Raw genomic sequence first — 17,794 nt, forward strand, 5'->3', positions numbered from 1 at the left:
GCACTCCAGCCTGGGTGACAGAGCAAGACTCCGTCTCAAAAAAAAAAAATCTCCTATGTGATTAAATGATTTATTAGTTGTGAATGCTGTTCACAATTTATTCTAAAAACAGAAATTACAATTTTTCATTTGTTTTTATGCTTTTCTGGGATTGAGATTGGAGAAAATGGAAATATTACAAAATATATAAAGTTTTCTAAACTGTTTTGTCAAAATAAATTTGAAAATAAAATAAATGTAGGCATTGGATGACTATTTCATAAGTGTCACAATTCACTTATATAGAAAAAGATTGTCTTAGAAAAATGTGGAAATATACTGGTGAATTTGTAGACTTAAGCGGAATGTGACTAAGTCTTTGTGCAGTGTCCTGATGAGTAACCCGCCTATCTTGTGATCCTTGGATGCTGGAAGAGTCCACTGGATCTGACTGCCATGTCTCTAGCAGTGCATGGTTGCCTAGGAAGAGAACTTGAGGAAGATACTCTGCTTTGACAAGGGTTCCTTCATTTAACAATCAAAATTGTTACAGCTGACAAGGAGTAGGCTATGTGACTTAGTCTACTGGCAAGTAGCAGGTTTCTTGTCTGAAATCCTAAAGTGGTTTCTACTTCCAGTATTTAAGAAGATAAAAAAGCATCATTTTTTAAATTTAAATGTTAATATTTTCTGCATTTGCTGGTCTATTTAATTTTTGAATTTCTGGAATCAGCATGTGGTAAAGGATGCATAAGAATATAAAGGCAGATTTTGAGATTTAAGAATATGGGTTTGGGCATTTAGAAACTTGATATATGTACACACACACACACACACACACACACACACACTAATAACCTTTTCTTTTAATTCCAGGAAATCTTACTGATGAGGGACAGCAGTATTGTTGTAGATTAGTGGAAATGGATTCAAAAAGTGGTCCAGGCCTCATTGGCTTAGGCATTAAAGCATTGCAAAACAAAAAGTATGAAGATGCTGTTAGGAACCTAACAGAAGGTAAATGTACAGTGTATGGCATGTAACATGAAGTATAATTATTATTCAGTCAGTAAGCATTTATCTTTGAGCCTTTCTTTAAGGAATGTATATCTAAGGTGGAAGGGAAAAAATGTACCTACATACCTTGAACTCTGCTTAGATTTGAACTCTGACTCTGCTAATCACTAATTTCAAAACCTCAGAAGAGTTAATTAAACTTTCTGTGTGTCAGTGTTTTTATTTGTAAAATAGGGATATCTATATATAAAGAAAATAAAAGGAAAAGAAAGAGAAAGAAAAGAAAGAGAAAAGCAAAGAAAAAAGAAAAGAGAGCCGGAGAGGGAGGGAGGGAGGAAGGAAGGAAGGAAGGTAGGAAGGCAGGAAGGCATATATGTAGATATATATGCCTTAGGAACCTAGGCTTTAATTTACTCTTATTAGGTATGATGTTTCTGGAAGAACCTACATTCAAATTATAGATCTGAATGGTAAATACAAGTCAGGTAGGTAGTTTAAGGGAATGGAAGGAACGTTTTAGGCAGAGATGAATCTCTGAAATAGCCTGAACTAAGAGGCTGTTGTTCAGAGAACTGCAGGTAGTTCACCAGAGTTTGAGAATGAAGTGTATGCACAGGAGGGGACAACAAGTGAAATAGTAGAAGGGCCTAGCAAAACCTTGGTAAGTAGGTTGCACATTATCCTGACAACAGTGGGGACTCAGTAAAAGATTTTTAGCAGGGGAATGTTATAATCTGATTTGTATTTTTAGAGATACTCTAGCTACAGTGTAAAGAATGCATTGGGGTGGATGGCAAGCACTTGCCGTGATTTGGGATAAAGATGGTTGAGGTCTGAACTGAAGTGGTGTTGGTAGAGATGGAGAAAGATGTATGGAGGGGAATGAATTGAGGCAGAGAATCAGTGTGACTTGGTGACTGATAAGATACCAGAGATGAAGAGGGGAGGAGTCTGATTTGGAGAGTAGGCAATGGTGCCATTCATCTACGTAGTCACAGAAACCTTGGTTTTTGTGGTTGTTTTTATCCTTTTAGGGTTAAAAGAAAGCCCTGTCTGCACAAGTGGATGGTATCATCTGGCAGAAGCCCAAGTCAAAATGCATAGACCTAAAGAAGCTATTCTTTCATGCAGTCAAGGTATTTTTGATACCTTTTGGGTTGACACATAAGGGTGACCAACCCTATTTGTTTTTATCTTAAAGGACAAAGATAGTGATTTTAAAAACCAAAATGCTGTATTTTTTATTTTAAATTGCTCATTTTAATTTCTCTGAGGTTAAATGAAAGTCTGCATGTGTGTATACTAGTGTGTTTATTTTTAAACTGGCAATGAATATTTAGCAAAATTTTCTTGCATTTGGCATATTGACATAGTCAGTTTAGGCTTGGGTGTGGAGGTCCTCTGTCTTTGTAACAAGGAAGTTTCTGGTGTGTCCAAGACATACGAGTTCTTAATTTCTCAGATATAGAGAGGGGAAACCTTAGGCATCTTGGGAGCCTATTTGAATGTGACAGGGTGAGGGGTGGGGACAGGAAATCATGAAAGTGGTTCACTGTTTCTGACCCACCTGGTAGCTTGCCCTCTGTAACTGAGAAATAGTTCACCTTGGTCCATTCTAATTCGGCTGCTTTCCCCTTCCAGTATCTTTATTTCTTATATTTGTTACAGGTGCTTTGGTTATGGGCTAACCTTTATTGTTTAGCAGATATAGATAGTCATTGTCATTTTTTAGGATGTTCAGTTTTATTATATGTTGTGTGAAGAGAGAGGTTTTAAATTCAGATATGCTCTGTTTTAAATTCAGGTCTTTCCATAAGGAATTCAGGGAAGAATTTATATTCAACCTTGAGTTATTCTTCATGTATATTGTTTTGGAAATTTATGCTTATTGTATCTGCAATTTATTATATGTCATCCTTAAAAAAGAAAAAAAACTGAAGTGATATGGCTGTCTTCATTTGGATACCCTTAATTTTGTCAGCTCTGAAGATCATAGATAATCTTGGTGCGTCTGGTGACCATCTTTATCAGAGGAATCTTTGTCTTCGTTTGAAAGCAGAGGCTTTGATTAAACTCTCAGATAATGACTCTGCAGAGGAAGCAATTCGTACTCTTGATCAGGTAGTCTTACCAAGTTTGTTTCTTCAACTCTAGTTAGATTTCCAGTCAACCAGGCAACAACCACTCTATGCCTACCACGAATATTTACTTATACAGATTTTGTGTTAGAGGTATGAATTCACCACATCTGCACTTCCTAAGTCATTCATACTTTTGGGAACTTCTAGAGTCATTTGTTTGCCTTTTGATTAAGGACTTACAGTACCTATCATATAAGACTATTTCTTTAGTTCTAGACTTCATTCTCCTTTCTTCCTGTTGCCCTCTTAGGTTATTGCTACTTGATTATTATTAATTTGAGATTCTAAATTTTTTCCTCCAGGAAATATTCTGCAGATTTGACAAGAATAATTAAGGACACTGTTAGCTTCATGGTACAGAATGTTTGTTTCATTCAAAGAAAGTTTGATATTTCATAATGAAACCAATTTCTTAGTGTTTTGAGTTCAAGCAATTTGAAATTCCATACTAAAAAAACTATAACTGGTAAATTAAGAATTATAACATTATACCCTAAAGATTTTTGTCAGGTAAAAAGTTACTACTGGTCTAAAATTAAAATTGAGTTTTTAAATCAGTTTTATATATTTCAAAGGGCTTTGTATTTCATAATATTTCTTTGAAATCAGAACCGTTGTCATCATCCTTCAAGAATTAATATTTTCTTGTTTTCTTTTTGCTGTCCCACCAATAGTGTATTTTGTGTGAATGCTTTATAAAGGTTTTTCAAATAATGTTTTTACAAAAAGACAAACAACTGCTAGTTTGGAGAACTAGCAGAGTCTAGGTCTGAGATAGAAAATGTACAAGATGAACCAAGAACACCTTGTCTTGCTAGAAAGCAAGAAACTATAAAAGGGCTCAGACTACAAAAGGGCTCAGGAGCTAGCATAAAGAGATTCTTACTGGCTAAAGAGGGCATTACTAATGTGGTATATTGAAACACATCAAATATGTTAAATCCATGTGTTCATGATGATACAGAAAACAAATCAGCAAATGTCCTCAAGAAAACAAATCTTTGGGAGGATGCTAAAAACTCAACTGTGAAGAATAAAGGCATTTATCCTGCCTTTTCTATCTGAATCATTCCTCAGGATAATGAAATAATGAAGGGAGGAGAAATGTGTCTTTGTTGAAGTATTCTGTCTAATAAGAGAAGATGACAGAAAATCACCATTTTGCAATCCTCAGTGAATTAGTAGATCTAGGTGTCAAGGGTTAGTGGCTACTAACATCACAAAAAGACAATCAAGCTGGGCACAGTGTCTCATTCCTCTAATCCCAACACTTTGGGAGGCCGAGGCAGGCAGATCACTTGAGGTCAGGAGTTTAAGACCAGCCTGGCCAATATGGTGAAACCCCATCTCTACTAAAAATACAAAAATTAGTCAGGCTTGGTGGTGTGCACCTGTAATCCCAGCTACTTGGGAGGCTGAGGCAGGAGAATCACTTGAAGCCAGAAAGCAGAAGTTGCAAGTCAAGATCACACCATTGCACTCCAGCTTGGGCATTGAAGCAAGACTCTGTCTCAAAAAAAAAAAAGAAAAAAAAAGACAATCAGACACAAACAAGTGCAAATACACCTGAAGACCTAAGGTATCATTGGGAATCTTCAAACCTCTAAATCCAACTACTAATATACAGAAAATACAGGGAACCAAGGAACATGTTAAACACCTTGAGAATGCATTTAGCAAAATCCAGACTGAGAAACTGTGACAAATAGGCCATATTTTTCAACAGTTAAATTTTAAGGAAGAAAAAAAGAGGAAGGGGGCCTTATTGATTAAAAGAGACTTAAGGCATATCAGTCAGTTGAAATGTGTATATCTTCTTTGGATTTTGATTTTTAAAATTGTTCAAATATTTTATGAGAAAACTGAGAAATTTGATAATGTTAAGGATGTTTGTTGGTTTTAAGTATGATAATAGTAATGTGGTTATGTAACTTAGAAATGAACTTTTAGATATAGATACTGAAGTATTACAGATAAAAATTACAATATCTGGGATTTGTGTCAAAATAATCTGAGCAGAAGTGTGGTAAAATTGGTGGAGGTATAGATGAAAAAAATGATTGCTTGTGAGTTTGTGGTTTTGTGGCTGGATGATAGGTACATGTGGGTTTATTATACTAGTTTCTGTAATTTTTTTATGTATATGAGATTTTCCCTAATAAAAAGGTTATAAAGAGTGAAGATGTGTTAGTAGTGATAGAAATCAGGACCTCTATTTCTTTATTCTATTAGGATCCTGCTTTTCTGTGTTCATTCTTTTATTAAAGCAAACATTGCTGTGGTTGTGTTGAAGGACATTTATAGCAGTTCTTCACAATTATTTTCTAGATTTCTGATGCAGATAATATCCCAGGACTTTTGGTTCTCAAAAGCTTGGCCTATCGGAACAAAGGTTCATTAGATGAAGCTACAAAGGTTGGCTTTTTTATTCACACTGAGCATTTTTTGAGTTAAAAGTCATTTTTATTTGGGTATGGAATTGACAGGTGTCTACTTTATAGATTATGGAAGACCTTCTCTCTTCTTACCCTGACCTAGCTGAAGTTCATGCCCTTGAGGCTTTGATTCATTTCACCAAAAAGGACTATCTACAAGCAGAAAAATGGTAAGGATATATAGATAGCTCATAGAACCATTTACATCTTAGTTTTTTTGTATTTCTCAAAAATTCAAAATGAGTAGGCTTGATGAAGATTTGATTTTGTATGAATTTGATCTTTGTAGGCTTTAAGTTTTAGTATTTTTAAGAAATGTATTTAGCATGTTGTACAGTAGCTATAAAAAATTACACGATGGGTTTCAAATCTAATTAGCTGATCTTGGCTGGGCGTGGTGGCTCACACCTGTAATCCCAGCACTTTGGGAGGCCAAGGCAGGTGATCTCTTAAGCCCAGGAGTTCAAGACCAGCCTGGGCAACATGACAAAATGCCATCTCTACTAAAAATACAAAAAGTAGCTGGGTGTGGTGGCACATGCCTGTAGTCCCAGCTATTCAGGAGGCTGAGGCACGAGAATTGCTTGAACCTGGGAGGTAGAGATTGCAGTGAGCCAGGACCACTCCACTGCACTCCAGCCTGGGTGACAGAGCAAGACTCAGACTCAAAAAAAACAAAAAAAAATCTAATTAGCTGATCATCATGTTCACTAAGCAGATGTAATGTTCAGTATAGTCTGAACACTTAGCACATGGTAGTGCTAAAAGGTCACTGTGCGTTTTGAAACTCCTCTTCAAAAACAAATCACTTCTTTCCTGGTGATAATATAAATCCTAAAATAATGATTTGTTTCTAATTTGGCACCTCTGAATCACTCAAACTTTGATTGTTCCAACTAGGAGTTGCCTATATTGTGTGTGTATGTTTGTATATTTATTTTACTATTTCTTTTTATTACCCTTTGGTGACTTAGTTTTCAGACAGCTCTTGAGAAAGATACTGAAGTTGCAGAATATCATTACCAACTTGGATTAACATACTGGTTCATGGGTGAAGAGACAAGAAAAGATAAAACAAAGGCTCTTACCCACTTTCTGAAGGTAAAGCAAGTGCTGCAATTCAATTCCTAGTTGAAATGGCATTATAAAATCATAAATAATAATCATGTAAGTTAGTTGCAATTACTCCTTACTGAACTGTTTTTTGTGCTTTATCTTTCGTACGTAAGGTTTTGTGATGGTGTTATACGGGTTTTCAAGGAAAAAATTAAAACATAAAATGTAAAAATTACTTTTTAAGAAGCATGTGTTCTAGAAAACGAGACATAATTATCTCTGGTAAACAATACTTTTTAGGTAATTTTCACTGTAGTTTTATGAGCATACAAGTTAGATGTTTAAATTCCTGTTTTTTTAGATGTTTCACATCTATAAGTCATGCATTCTTATCTTGACTTGTAAGAGCAGATTAATTCAGTAACAGCTCTAATTTCACATTTCCTTTACCAAAAAAGAAAATATTTTTATACTTCCGTTTACTTTCTATAAGCAGTGAAGGACAGCTTTCCTGTCTGTTTTAAATCTTACATTAAAGGATTTTTGGTATATTTTTGTATGTTTAATGAAATTATTTCTTTTTTCTTTAATCTGTGTATTTATCTTCTGTATTTGTAAAGATATTCATTAAATGAACTTTTAATGTCCTGGTATTATCAATATTTATTTCAAAGGCTGCAAGACTGGATACATATATGGGCAAAGTTTTCTACTATTTAGGTCATTATTATAGAGATGTAGTGGGAGATAAAAACAGAGCTCGTGGATGTTATAGGAAAGCCTTTGAATTAGATGACACTGATGCTGAATCTGGAGCTGCAGCGGTTGACTTAAGTGTGGAGCTTGAAGATATGGTATGTCTAATAAGCACTTTTGCTTTTTGTTTTTTTATCCTGAGTATATAAATGAAAATATTTTTATATATGTATATTTGAAAGCTATTAGTTTTTTTTCTATAGGTGCAATATAAATATTTTTGCCTCTTATAAGTAAAATTTTTTTCCATTGGTGGATATTAAATTACTAACCACTTATTGTTGAAACTGTAGTTTGGCGTATACCACTGTAAGTTTAAAAAATCAGAAGTGGGAAATGAAAATATATTTGTGTACTTTACATGAGCGTTCTTTGTATAATGTTCAATATATCTAATATTAGTATTTTCTTCCTATTAGGAAACTGCTTTAGCTATCCTAACAACAGTAACTCAAAAGGCAAGTGCTGGAACGGCAAAATGGGCCTGGCTTAGGCGAGGACTATACTATTTGAAAGCTGGTCAGCATTCTCAAGCAGTGGCCGAGTAAGGCACCTTACTGTATTTAAACTATGTTAGACAAACATAACGTTCCTTAAATTAAGCATTATTTATACCCCAAATGAACTTTACAGATTGTCTCTTACCGGGTTGTATTTTGAGAGAAGAAATAACAAAATTACTTTATGATTTATTGGTGTTTATTGTCTGTAGGGCAGTGGAATTGCAGAGATGGATTAAATGATGTCCTGTTGTTGAGGAGATAGCCAGATTAGTGAACTGAAGTCTTAATAAATATGTATAGTAGTTCTCAATAGAAATTTTAGTGATGAGAAGCTGAGGTACATATCTTTATTGTTCTGCTGGCATACATTGTTTTTGGCAAGGGAGACATTTGGCAGCTTAAAGGGCATTGGGAGCAGCTCATATATGATCAATTTGAGTCATTTGGTTTGAACAGTACTTTGTAAATAAATGTATTTGGATCAAGATAAAGTTGTTTCTGGTTTATGTTAGTATCTGGAGTACAGGCATTTTCACGGAAACGGAATCTGATCAGATATTTAAAGCATGCCTATTGTTTCCGTATTTAAACTGTGGTATTTCTGTTTGGTAAAAGGATTGCTGGTGGGGGATTATGGACTGATGAGACAAACTGAGATGGACACCTGTCCTGGTAGGATAGAAAACTCGAGTTCTTTGAGATAATGAAGGAAAAGAAATTTTGTTCAGCACTTTTTCAAAAAAAGCATTTTATTCTTATTTGTTCCAAAATTAAAATAACATTTCTTAGTATTAAAAAAATTAATCATAAAAGGAACAGATTTACCTACTTTAAATAGCACTTTTATAAGTAGAAGGAGCCATAGGTATGTATGTAATTCAATTACTTGAATTATTTATTTTATATTTTCCTTTCAGATTTGGAGATAGTTCCATAACTTTTAGTTCTCTTACGGTTTTTTAAAATTTTAGTTTACAGGCAGCATTAAGAGCAGACCCAAAGGACTTCAATTGTTGGGAATCATTAGGAGAGGCATACTTAAGCAGAGGAGGCTACACAACAGCTTTGAAGTCCTTCACAAAAGCCAGTGAGCTGAACCCAGAATCCACATACAGTGTGTTTAAGGTTGCAGCAATACAGCAAATCCTAGGCAAATATAAGGAGGCTGTAGCTCAATACCAGATGATCATTAAAAAGACAGAAGATTATGTGCCTGCTTTAAAAGGTAATTTATTTTTAATAGCTCCTTTGACTTTTATGATCCTGAAGTATAAAATCTTTGAGTAGATTTCCTGCCTAAATGTATTGAATAACTTGAAAAAAGGACTTCTTTAGTCAACAGCAAGCATTCAGTATGAACCTCTTTCAGTATAACTTATATAAATTTGAATATAAAAAGATCAAATCTTGTTTCATAAGTTAATAAATAGTAATAGGATAGAGATTTAACTTGTAGACAAACAGTATAACTATTAGATCTAAAAAACGATCTCTAAAACATGTTTCCCTATTCTTACATTTTGATAATTAATTCATTATGTCTCCAGAATATCTTAATACCTTTCATTACTTTGTAAGTTATATAAGCTCAATAAAATTTTTTTAAACTTTAGAGACAACTTGCTTTGTTTTAGAGTTATCTAAGTTATTTTTGGTAATATAAAATAAAATACCACCATCCATATATAACCTACATTTTTAATGATTGTATTAAAAAACTGGGAGCTCATTATATGTGCTTACTCTCCTCCATTTCCTTCTTCTTTTTTTTAAAGAAACTGTTTGTTTTTCTGTTTTTTTTTTTTTAAAGAACACTTGACAAATTTTTGTGTCGTCCTTCCTCAGTAGCCATGCTAATCTTCTTTTTATCATTCAAGTTTTGGTATATGTGCTGCTGAAGTGAGCACATAAATAGTGTAAATAGTATATTGTAAGTGACAAATAACTTAGGGCTTGAAACTTTTTTTTAAATTTTGTAAAACTTTCCTCAAGAGAAGGAGAACTCACATTTATGAAATCTTTACTAGGCACTTTAGGAAATCACTATTTCATTTAATTCTTATAGTATAGCTTGCTATACAGATTTTAATATAAAAAGATCATATCTTGTTTCACAATAGTTAATAAGTGGTAATATGATGGAGAGTAACATACAGATAATATCCGCATTTTTGTAGCCAAAGTTTTAGCAGGTAACTTGCCCAAAGACAAGGAAATTCTTGAGTTCCATAGATAACTTTTTAATAACTTCTAGTGCGTGTTTATTTACTCCAACAGAACTCTTCCATTTGAATTTCTTATTGAATCGATGTAGGATCATGCTTTAAGATAATTTTATAACATACCATTAAGTTTTATTTTCTGGAAAGTGCTTTAAAATAACACCAATAAATGTATTTGAAGTTCATTTTAAGTGTTTATGTGTTTTAATAACAGTGACCAACTTACCTGATTTTAGGTTTGGGTGAATGCCATCTTATGATGGCAAAAGAAGCTTTAGTTGATTATCTTGATGGAAAAGCTGTAGACTACATAGAAAAAGCACTGGAATATTTTACTTGGTTCGTATTATTCTTATTATTTATTGTTTATTTTTGTAATATTATAATGAAGCCAAATTTAGAAGATCATTTTATGTATTCTGCTAGATATAGCAATTACTCAGAATGTCAGACATAAAGAATAACAGACAAGCCAATTAATTCTGTAACATACATGTTGTATTAATTTTGCACTTGGGGAAACAGATGTAATTTCTTCTGCTTTTAGTAGTGGCTGGCATCCTAGATGCATAGGAAAGAATAGGAAGGAAGGAGCAGTCTGCTTGTGGAGCAGCAGCTCTGACACCATGTGTTAGTGTTCTCTTTCAGTAGGCCTGGAAATGAGTATCTTTAATTGGAACCAATTGGGAAATAGGGCTGTAGGTGCCCAATACACTTTACATTCAGTGGTAAGAGCCAGTTGTAGGATTATTAGTAGGTGTTGAAGGTAAGGGGAAATGACAATTCGATTGCTTCTGAAGAGAAACTGTGAAGGAAAAAAGTGATTGTCTAATAACAAGGAAGGAATCAGAAAATTTCTAGTGGATTTGGCATTTTATAGAACTGTGAATTCATTTGTTAGGTCAGAAAAAGTGTTATATGTGGTAGGTGACTTCCAAAAGTCCATGAGTTAGATGTACATTTGAATTTTTTATAACTCTTAAACATCTTCTACTTTCCTTACTTTCCTGCTTGGTTTCTACTCTGTTTTCTATTTATTGGTTGTTCCAGAATTGCTTTTCATATGAACCAAATATGAAATGAAAACTAACCCTTTTTTATCTCACTGAATTTTATTCCTTCTTTTCAAGCCTCACATAATATAGTTCTTTCTAAAGAGAAGGGTACTGTGTAAAGGGCATGCTTTATTTGAACTGGTATTTAAGAGTAAATGTGAACCTTTGGGTGACAGTACCTTAGCTATAAATACTGCCTTCCTGAGCCTAGAATATGTTATTCTGGATAACATGTAACATAACCCATTAGAAGGTGGCATATAAAACAATTATCATCTCCAAATGTATATTTGCTTCCAGAATTACAAGGCATTAATACTATCACAATTATTGTGTAAGAGTGATATAAGTTGCTTCAATTTATATTTTATTTTTATTGAACTTAAAATAAGAATTTAGGCTGTTAAAATTGCCTCTGTTTTACTTTTCCCCTCTTTTTTCATTTTTTGCTGTCAATCTTAGAAATTTTGCTAAGATATTTAGGCAAAGGAACTCCAAATCGTATTGCCCTTCTGATTCTCAGTAGGCTTTTAGTCATGACCACAATAATTAATATTATTTCTTAGGAAGACATTGGAAAATGATTTTTGGCTGGACTCCATGAGTAGAAAAGGCTATGAAAAATGTTCCATCTGCTTATCCATCTGCCAGTAACATAGCAGCTTGTGATAGCTGATTATTGAGACTTGGCTTAAATGAAATTGCCATGTTTTATTTATAAGATCTTGAGAAGAGAAAAATGAAGAGAAATGTATAGCTGAAGTTTTTCTCATTCTAAAAGGAATTGCCCTCTGTCACCATAATTAATATTTCTCTTTGCTTTTTGAGCTTGTTCATTCAGTCTGCTCTTGTTTCAATAAATACAGTTCTTCAGATTTTTATGTTTAGATTTTTGTGTTTTTTTTTTTTGGTCTCAGGGTATTAATATTCAGCATCACCAATCATCAGGAAAATGCAAATCAAAACCACAGTAAGGTATCATCTCACCCCAGTTAGGATGTCTGTTATTCAAAAGACAAAAAATAAAGGTTGGCAAGGATGTGGAGAAGAGGGAACTCATATGGTTTATGGGAATGCAAACTAGTATAGCCACTGTGGAGAACAGTATGGAGTTTTCTCAAAAAACTGCAAGTAGAAAGACCATATGATCCAGCAATCCCACTACTGGGAACTTATCCAAAGGAAAGAAAATCATTATATCAAAGAGACATCTGTACCCTCATGTTAATTGCAGCACTATTCACAATAGTCGAGATATGTAATCAACCTAGATAGTCAACAACAGATGAATGGATAAAGAAAATATGGTATTTATATACAATGGAATACTATTCAGCCATAAAAAAGAATGAAATTCTATCATTTAAGGCAACTTGGATAGAACTGGAGGACATTATGTTAAATGAAATAAGCCAGGAACAGAAAGTTAAGCACCATATGTGCTTACTCATATGTGAAAGCTAAAAAAAAAATTGATCTCATAGAAGTAAAAAGTAGAACAGAGGATATTAGAAGCTAGGAAGGGTAGGGGAAAGGGATATAGGGGTAGTATTTGTTAAAGGACACAAAATTATGGCTAGGTACAAGGAATAAGTTCTAGTGTTCTGTAGCACTGTAGGATGACTATAGTTAACAATAATATATAGTTTCAAATAGCTAGAAGGATAATGAACATTCCTAACACAAAGAAATGATAAATGTTTGAGATTATTAATATGCTAATTACCCTGATATGATCACAATACATTATATGTATCAAAAAATCTCTGTACCCCATGAATATATATATATATATAGTTATGCCAATTAAAAAATAAAATTTATAAAAATCTTTCAGATCTTACCAAGTATATTTGGTACATTTTATTTGAGGTGTCTTCATTGATTTTTTTGTTGCCATAACAGAATACCACAGACTAGTTAATTTACAAAGAATAGAAGTTTATTTGACTTGGTTCTGGAGGCTGATAAGTCCAGGAGCGTGGTGCTGGCATCTCGGTGAGGGTCATCCTATGGCAGAAGGGCAGAATGCAAGAGAAAAAAAATGGAACTGAACCTACCCTTTTATCAGGAGCTCACTCCTGTGACAACTAACCCATTCTTACAATAACAGTTTTAATCCATTTGGGGGACAGAGCCCTCATGACATAATCACCTCTTAAAGGTCCTACTTCTCAACATTGTTGCCCTGGAGATTGAGTTCCCAACTCATGAACTTTGTGGGGACATAGTCAAAACTACACAGCATGAGAGAAGATCTAAAAGCAAAAACCTGAGTTTACAATGGTCAGTTGTAAGAGAGTTACGAACTTTACTACCTTGGTCATTGCTTAAACACAAAAAGCATAATTTTAACATTTTAGTATTAAAAGAAAATTGGTCCTGGAAAACTTATTTATTTATTTGTGTGATTGCTGCTACTTCTAATAAAAATGGTGAAGAGTAACCAAAAAAAAGTGTCCACAAAATTTCTGGCACTTAAAGTAATCCCTTCCTCCCTCCCTTTCTCCTTTTCTTCTTCCCTTCCTATTAGGGAGGTGGTATGATATAATTCAGTTAGGAAGAGATTAGTAAAGCATTTGCAGTGCTTAGTGTCCAGTTTTTCTGTTTTAAGTAATAATCAGGGAGATAAGCTTCATGCTTTTTATGAATAATTTATAAGAATCACATTGTTTCTTTTTTTAGTGCTCTACAGCATCGAGCTGATGTGTCCTGCCTCTGGAAGCTAGCTGGGGATGCTTGTACCTGTCTGTATGCTGTCTCACCATCTAAAGTGAATGTTCATGTTTTAGGAGTCCTTCTAGGTCAGAAAGAAGGAAAACAAGTATTAAAGAAAAATGAGCTCCTCCACCTTGGAGGAAGGTAATTTGCAAAGATTGCCAGTTAATAATATTTGAATTGAATTAAGGCATTGTAACAAAAACCATAACATTCACTTTTGTATTCCCATAGGTGTTATGGTCGTGCATTAAAACTGATGTCTACGTCTCATACATGGTGTGATCTTGGAATTAATTATTATCGCCAAGCAAAACATCTAGCAGAAACAGGCAGCAACATGAATGATCTTAAGGAGTTGCTGGAGAAATCTTTACATGTATGGTTTATATGAATTTTTTGTAAACTTTTTAAAAAGCTAAATGCTTTTCTCAAAGATGTTTTGAAGTAAATAGTGTTTTCACATAAAACCACATATATCTTGATATACATGCTGCTATTCCAAGAAATAAAAATTAATCTAATTTAACTTCTTTTCAGTGTCTGAAAAAAGCAGTGAGACTCGACAGTAATAATCACTTATACTGGAATGCTCTTGGTGTGGTTGCATGTTACAGTGGTGAGAATTGAGTAACACTTCAATATTTTTAGAAGATTGTGTATTTCAAACAAAGTTCAGTTTCATCAAGTTCTGTATTTTTCAGGTATTGGAAATTATGCCCTTGCTCAGCACTGTTTCATCAAATCAATCCAGTCAGAACAAATTGTGAGTATTCTATGTGTCTATGAAAAATAACTTCAAAATTTAGTATTACTAATTTTCTGAGACTTTCAAGTAGACAAGGGGCATATTTTAAGAAAAAAATGTATGTTTTTTAGAATGCTGTTGCATGGACCAACTTGGGAGTGTTATACCTCACAAATGAAAATATTGAGGTAAATATGTTGCCTGTCTGTCATATTTAAAATAAAAAAATTTTTCTATGTTATTATCTCCTCAGTAGCTCAGCTTCTTGTGGAGAAATGTTTTTGCATATCGTTAGCTAGCCAGTATGCTCTCCAGTATGCTAGTTAATTGATGATATTCAATTTATGTTGAATAATTAATGTGTAAGATTTATTTTCCTTTTTATGACCTTCAAGAAACTTCTGATTTTATGATTATGTTGGTTTTTCATTTAGAGATTAAGACAGTTCTATTCTGAATCCATTTGGCATTTTTTAAATCTCTACACATGTAAGAGAAGTCCTGTGTAGATAGTGTTGGTGGTGGAGTGGATAAGCGCAAGGGAGACAGGTAGCAATCTCTAGAAGCTTAAATTTAACCTTTCCTTGGGTACTTTACATTTTGGCTTTAGTAGATGTTAATCTCTTTAAATAGCAAGTGTAATTTGTCATACTTGAGCAATTATTCATTAGGCAATGAGAACTAAAGTGATTGGGAGCATGTTTATAGGTCATGTTTGGAAAGTTTCCACAAATCTATAGGTAATACTACGTTTGAACTGTTTTGTGTTTCAGCCAGTATATTGAGTCTCATTCCAAAAAGCTTTCACAATATTCTCAAGGATACATTAAGTCACTGCAAAAAAGACTGGATTTAGAAAATTGTAAATAGATTAAATAAAATATTAATTTGGATTTTAAAATACATTTAAAAAAATTTAAATAAATTTTTTTAAAAAATTTAAATAAAACAATGTCTTAGTAAGCTATGGATGTGGTTTTATTGTAGCATGGATAGTTGTTACCCATGAGCTTACTTTTTAAAAACAGGAAAAATAAGACTGTTTCCTGCCATACATAGATTATTGAGAAAATAGTGTAAAGCAGTATGTAATAAAAAGTTATTTTTTGTGGCAGAAAAAAAAAAGCATCAAAGTTAATGTGTCCAAGTTAGATATTTTTGAAGTTTCCTCATTGCTTAATGCAGAATTATGTTGTTGATCACTCCTTCTCTAGTAGCAGTATAATACATGTCTGGGACTTCATTGGTTAGAACTTCATTAGTTGTGAGTTCTTATCCTCCCAGTTAAGCTAAAAGAAAGGGGAATAGATAGCCTTATTTAATCATTGCCTTCAAACCTATGGCTAGCTAATGGGCGTATGATTGGTTGGTTAAAAGTTCTGCAGACTACGAGGTAGAACCCCCTTTTGCTGGGGTTCAGAACTCCTAACCTGGGGAGAAATCTGTTGCACCTAGGAGTGTTCTAGAACTGTGCAGTTAAAACACTGCTTTAAGCATTGCTAATTATGCTTAAACAGTGAAGTTTTATGTTCATACATATTTATGATGAGAGGTTTGACTTATTCTCTTATTTTATGCTTTTTAAACTTAAGCGGTTTAATAAGTTTATAAAATGACTTGCTATAATATTTTTTGCCTTTTTTTCCTAGCAAGCTCATGAAGCTTTCAAAATGGCCCAGTCCCTTGATCCATCTTATTTAATGTGCTGGATTGGACAAGTAAGATATATAACATATAGTTACTAATAAGTTTGTTGATATAAGTAACTGACTGATATGCATAACAGTGATAATAATGGTAACAGATAGCATTTGAGGACTTACTTTGTGCCAGTCACTGTGCTTAGCTCTTTGTATACACTACTTCAGTTAATCTATCATCAATTCTTTGAAATATGGTTGATGTTATACTCTCTTTATAGTTGTGGAAATGGAAACTCAGAGATCCTAAGTGTCATTCCTAAGGCCACATAGCTTGTAAGGATTTAACTGATTTGGGGGGGGCCTCTGAACACTTACCAGTCTGACATTACTGTGCCTAAAAAATAAACCCATAACTGTATTGTGTAACTCTCATGTACAAAGAAAATGCACATTTACAAAGATCATTTTGAGTATTAGGTTTCTGTAAAATCTTCATATTTGATTTGTCACTTGTTTATGAGTGTTCTCTCCTCCCCCAAATTTAGATTTTTGTAATGCCAAATAGGAATCAGGATACTTTGTTACTAGTCTGAGTCTGTTACCTACTGATTTTTTTTCTTTTTTTACCTTAGCATATCACTTTTCTGGATTTTAATTTTCTCACCTGAAAAAGAAGGGGATTAGACTGAGTGGCCTCAAAGTTCTTGCCTGGTTGAGGAATTATAATGAATTAGTAAGCAGTCAGTTGCTTTGGTTCAGAGAGTAGGAGCATCACCCATATTAGAAAATTATTAATCAGAGTTTAGAGATCTTTTATTGTGTTTTAGACTCTTGGGCCTAATTCTAGTTAACTGGTAAAGCAAGCAGAGCTCGAAAGGCAAACTCCTGTTCCTATTCACTGTGGTAGCATCTGGGAGCAGAGGCATTGCTATGCTAACCTCTATGTCAACCATTGAACCCAGGGAGCCCAAGAATTTGCATTCTAACGGCTCCCGAGTGATGATTGTGAGGCTGGTCCAAGGGACCTCACTTCCCGTAGTACTGCTCTAGGTCAGTAGATCTTAGATGATTATCAGAATCACTTTTTTTAAATTTTAAAAGTATTTTTGGTTTTAAAAATAATTTATTTTAGCAGGTACCTGGAAGATTTAGTTAATAACAATAGAAGTGAAAAACTTTGGTTAACTTTGCTTTTAAGCTCAGCTAGTAAACCTTTGGTTCTTCTAGACAGTTTCATTTTTTGTTATTATTGTTATTTTCTTTTAAACACATTAAGAGTCTGTTTTTTTCCTTTTGTAGGCTCTTATTGCTGAGGCAGTTGGAAGTTACGACACTATGGATCTCTTCAGGCACACTACAGAACTAAATATGCATGTAAGAATCTGAACATTCTTCTTGAGTATTCATTAATGAGAAAAGTATTATCTTTGTTAAGGGAATGAATAGATATTGGGCTAGGCATAGTGGCTTACGCCTGTAATCCCAGTGATTTGGGATGCCAAGGCAGGAGGATTAGTTGAG

The 17,794-nt window shown here is 33.7% G+C and overlaps 1 protein-coding gene and 1 non-coding gene across 6 annotated transcripts in view; one reads left to right on the forward strand and one right to left on the reverse strand.

Annotated features, from left to right (window-relative positions):
- TTC37 (tetratricopeptide repeat domain 37) overlaps positions 1-17,794 on the forward strand; it is a 98,820-nt gene that overhangs the window by 25,377 nt on the left and 55,649 nt on the right. For all 5 annotated transcript variants that reach the window (XM_033179097.1, XM_033179096.1, XM_033179099.1 and 2 more), the window contains 17 exons: positions 856-996; positions 2,031-2,132; positions 2,978-3,117; positions 5,466-5,552; positions 5,639-5,742; positions 6,547-6,673; positions 7,303-7,482; positions 7,804-7,928; positions 8,859-9,112; positions 10,346-10,448; positions 13,850-14,026; positions 14,117-14,261; positions 14,423-14,501; positions 14,587-14,648; positions 14,762-14,818; positions 16,280-16,348; positions 17,573-17,647. In XM_033179097.1, the coding sequence (XP_033034988.1) occupies positions 856-996; positions 2,031-2,132; positions 2,978-3,117; positions 5,466-5,552; positions 5,639-5,742; positions 6,547-6,673; positions 7,303-7,482; positions 7,804-7,928; positions 8,859-9,112; positions 10,346-10,448; positions 13,850-14,026; positions 14,117-14,261; positions 14,423-14,501; positions 14,587-14,648; positions 14,762-14,818; positions 16,280-16,348; positions 17,573-17,647 (2,027 nt within the window). The remainder of the gene's footprint in view (positions 1-855; positions 997-2,030; positions 2,133-2,977; positions 3,118-5,465; positions 5,553-5,638; positions 5,743-6,546; positions 6,674-7,302; positions 7,483-7,803; positions 7,929-8,858; positions 9,113-10,345; positions 10,449-13,849; positions 14,027-14,116; positions 14,262-14,422; positions 14,502-14,586; positions 14,649-14,761; positions 14,819-16,279; positions 16,349-17,572; positions 17,648-17,794) is intronic.
- Positions 9,688-9,794, reverse strand: LOC117066208. The gene has a single exon (XR_004430195.1). It is a non-coding gene; the product is annotated as a U6 spliceosomal RNA (small nuclear RNA).

The sequence above is a fragment of the Trachypithecus francoisi genome, unplaced genomic scaffold, assembly GCF_009764315.1.
Source record: "Trachypithecus francoisi isolate TF-2019V2 unplaced genomic scaffold, Tfra_2.0 Lachesis_group2, whole genome shotgun sequence".
Lineage (NCBI taxonomy): Eukaryota > Metazoa > Chordata > Mammalia > Primates > Cercopithecidae > Trachypithecus > Trachypithecus francoisi.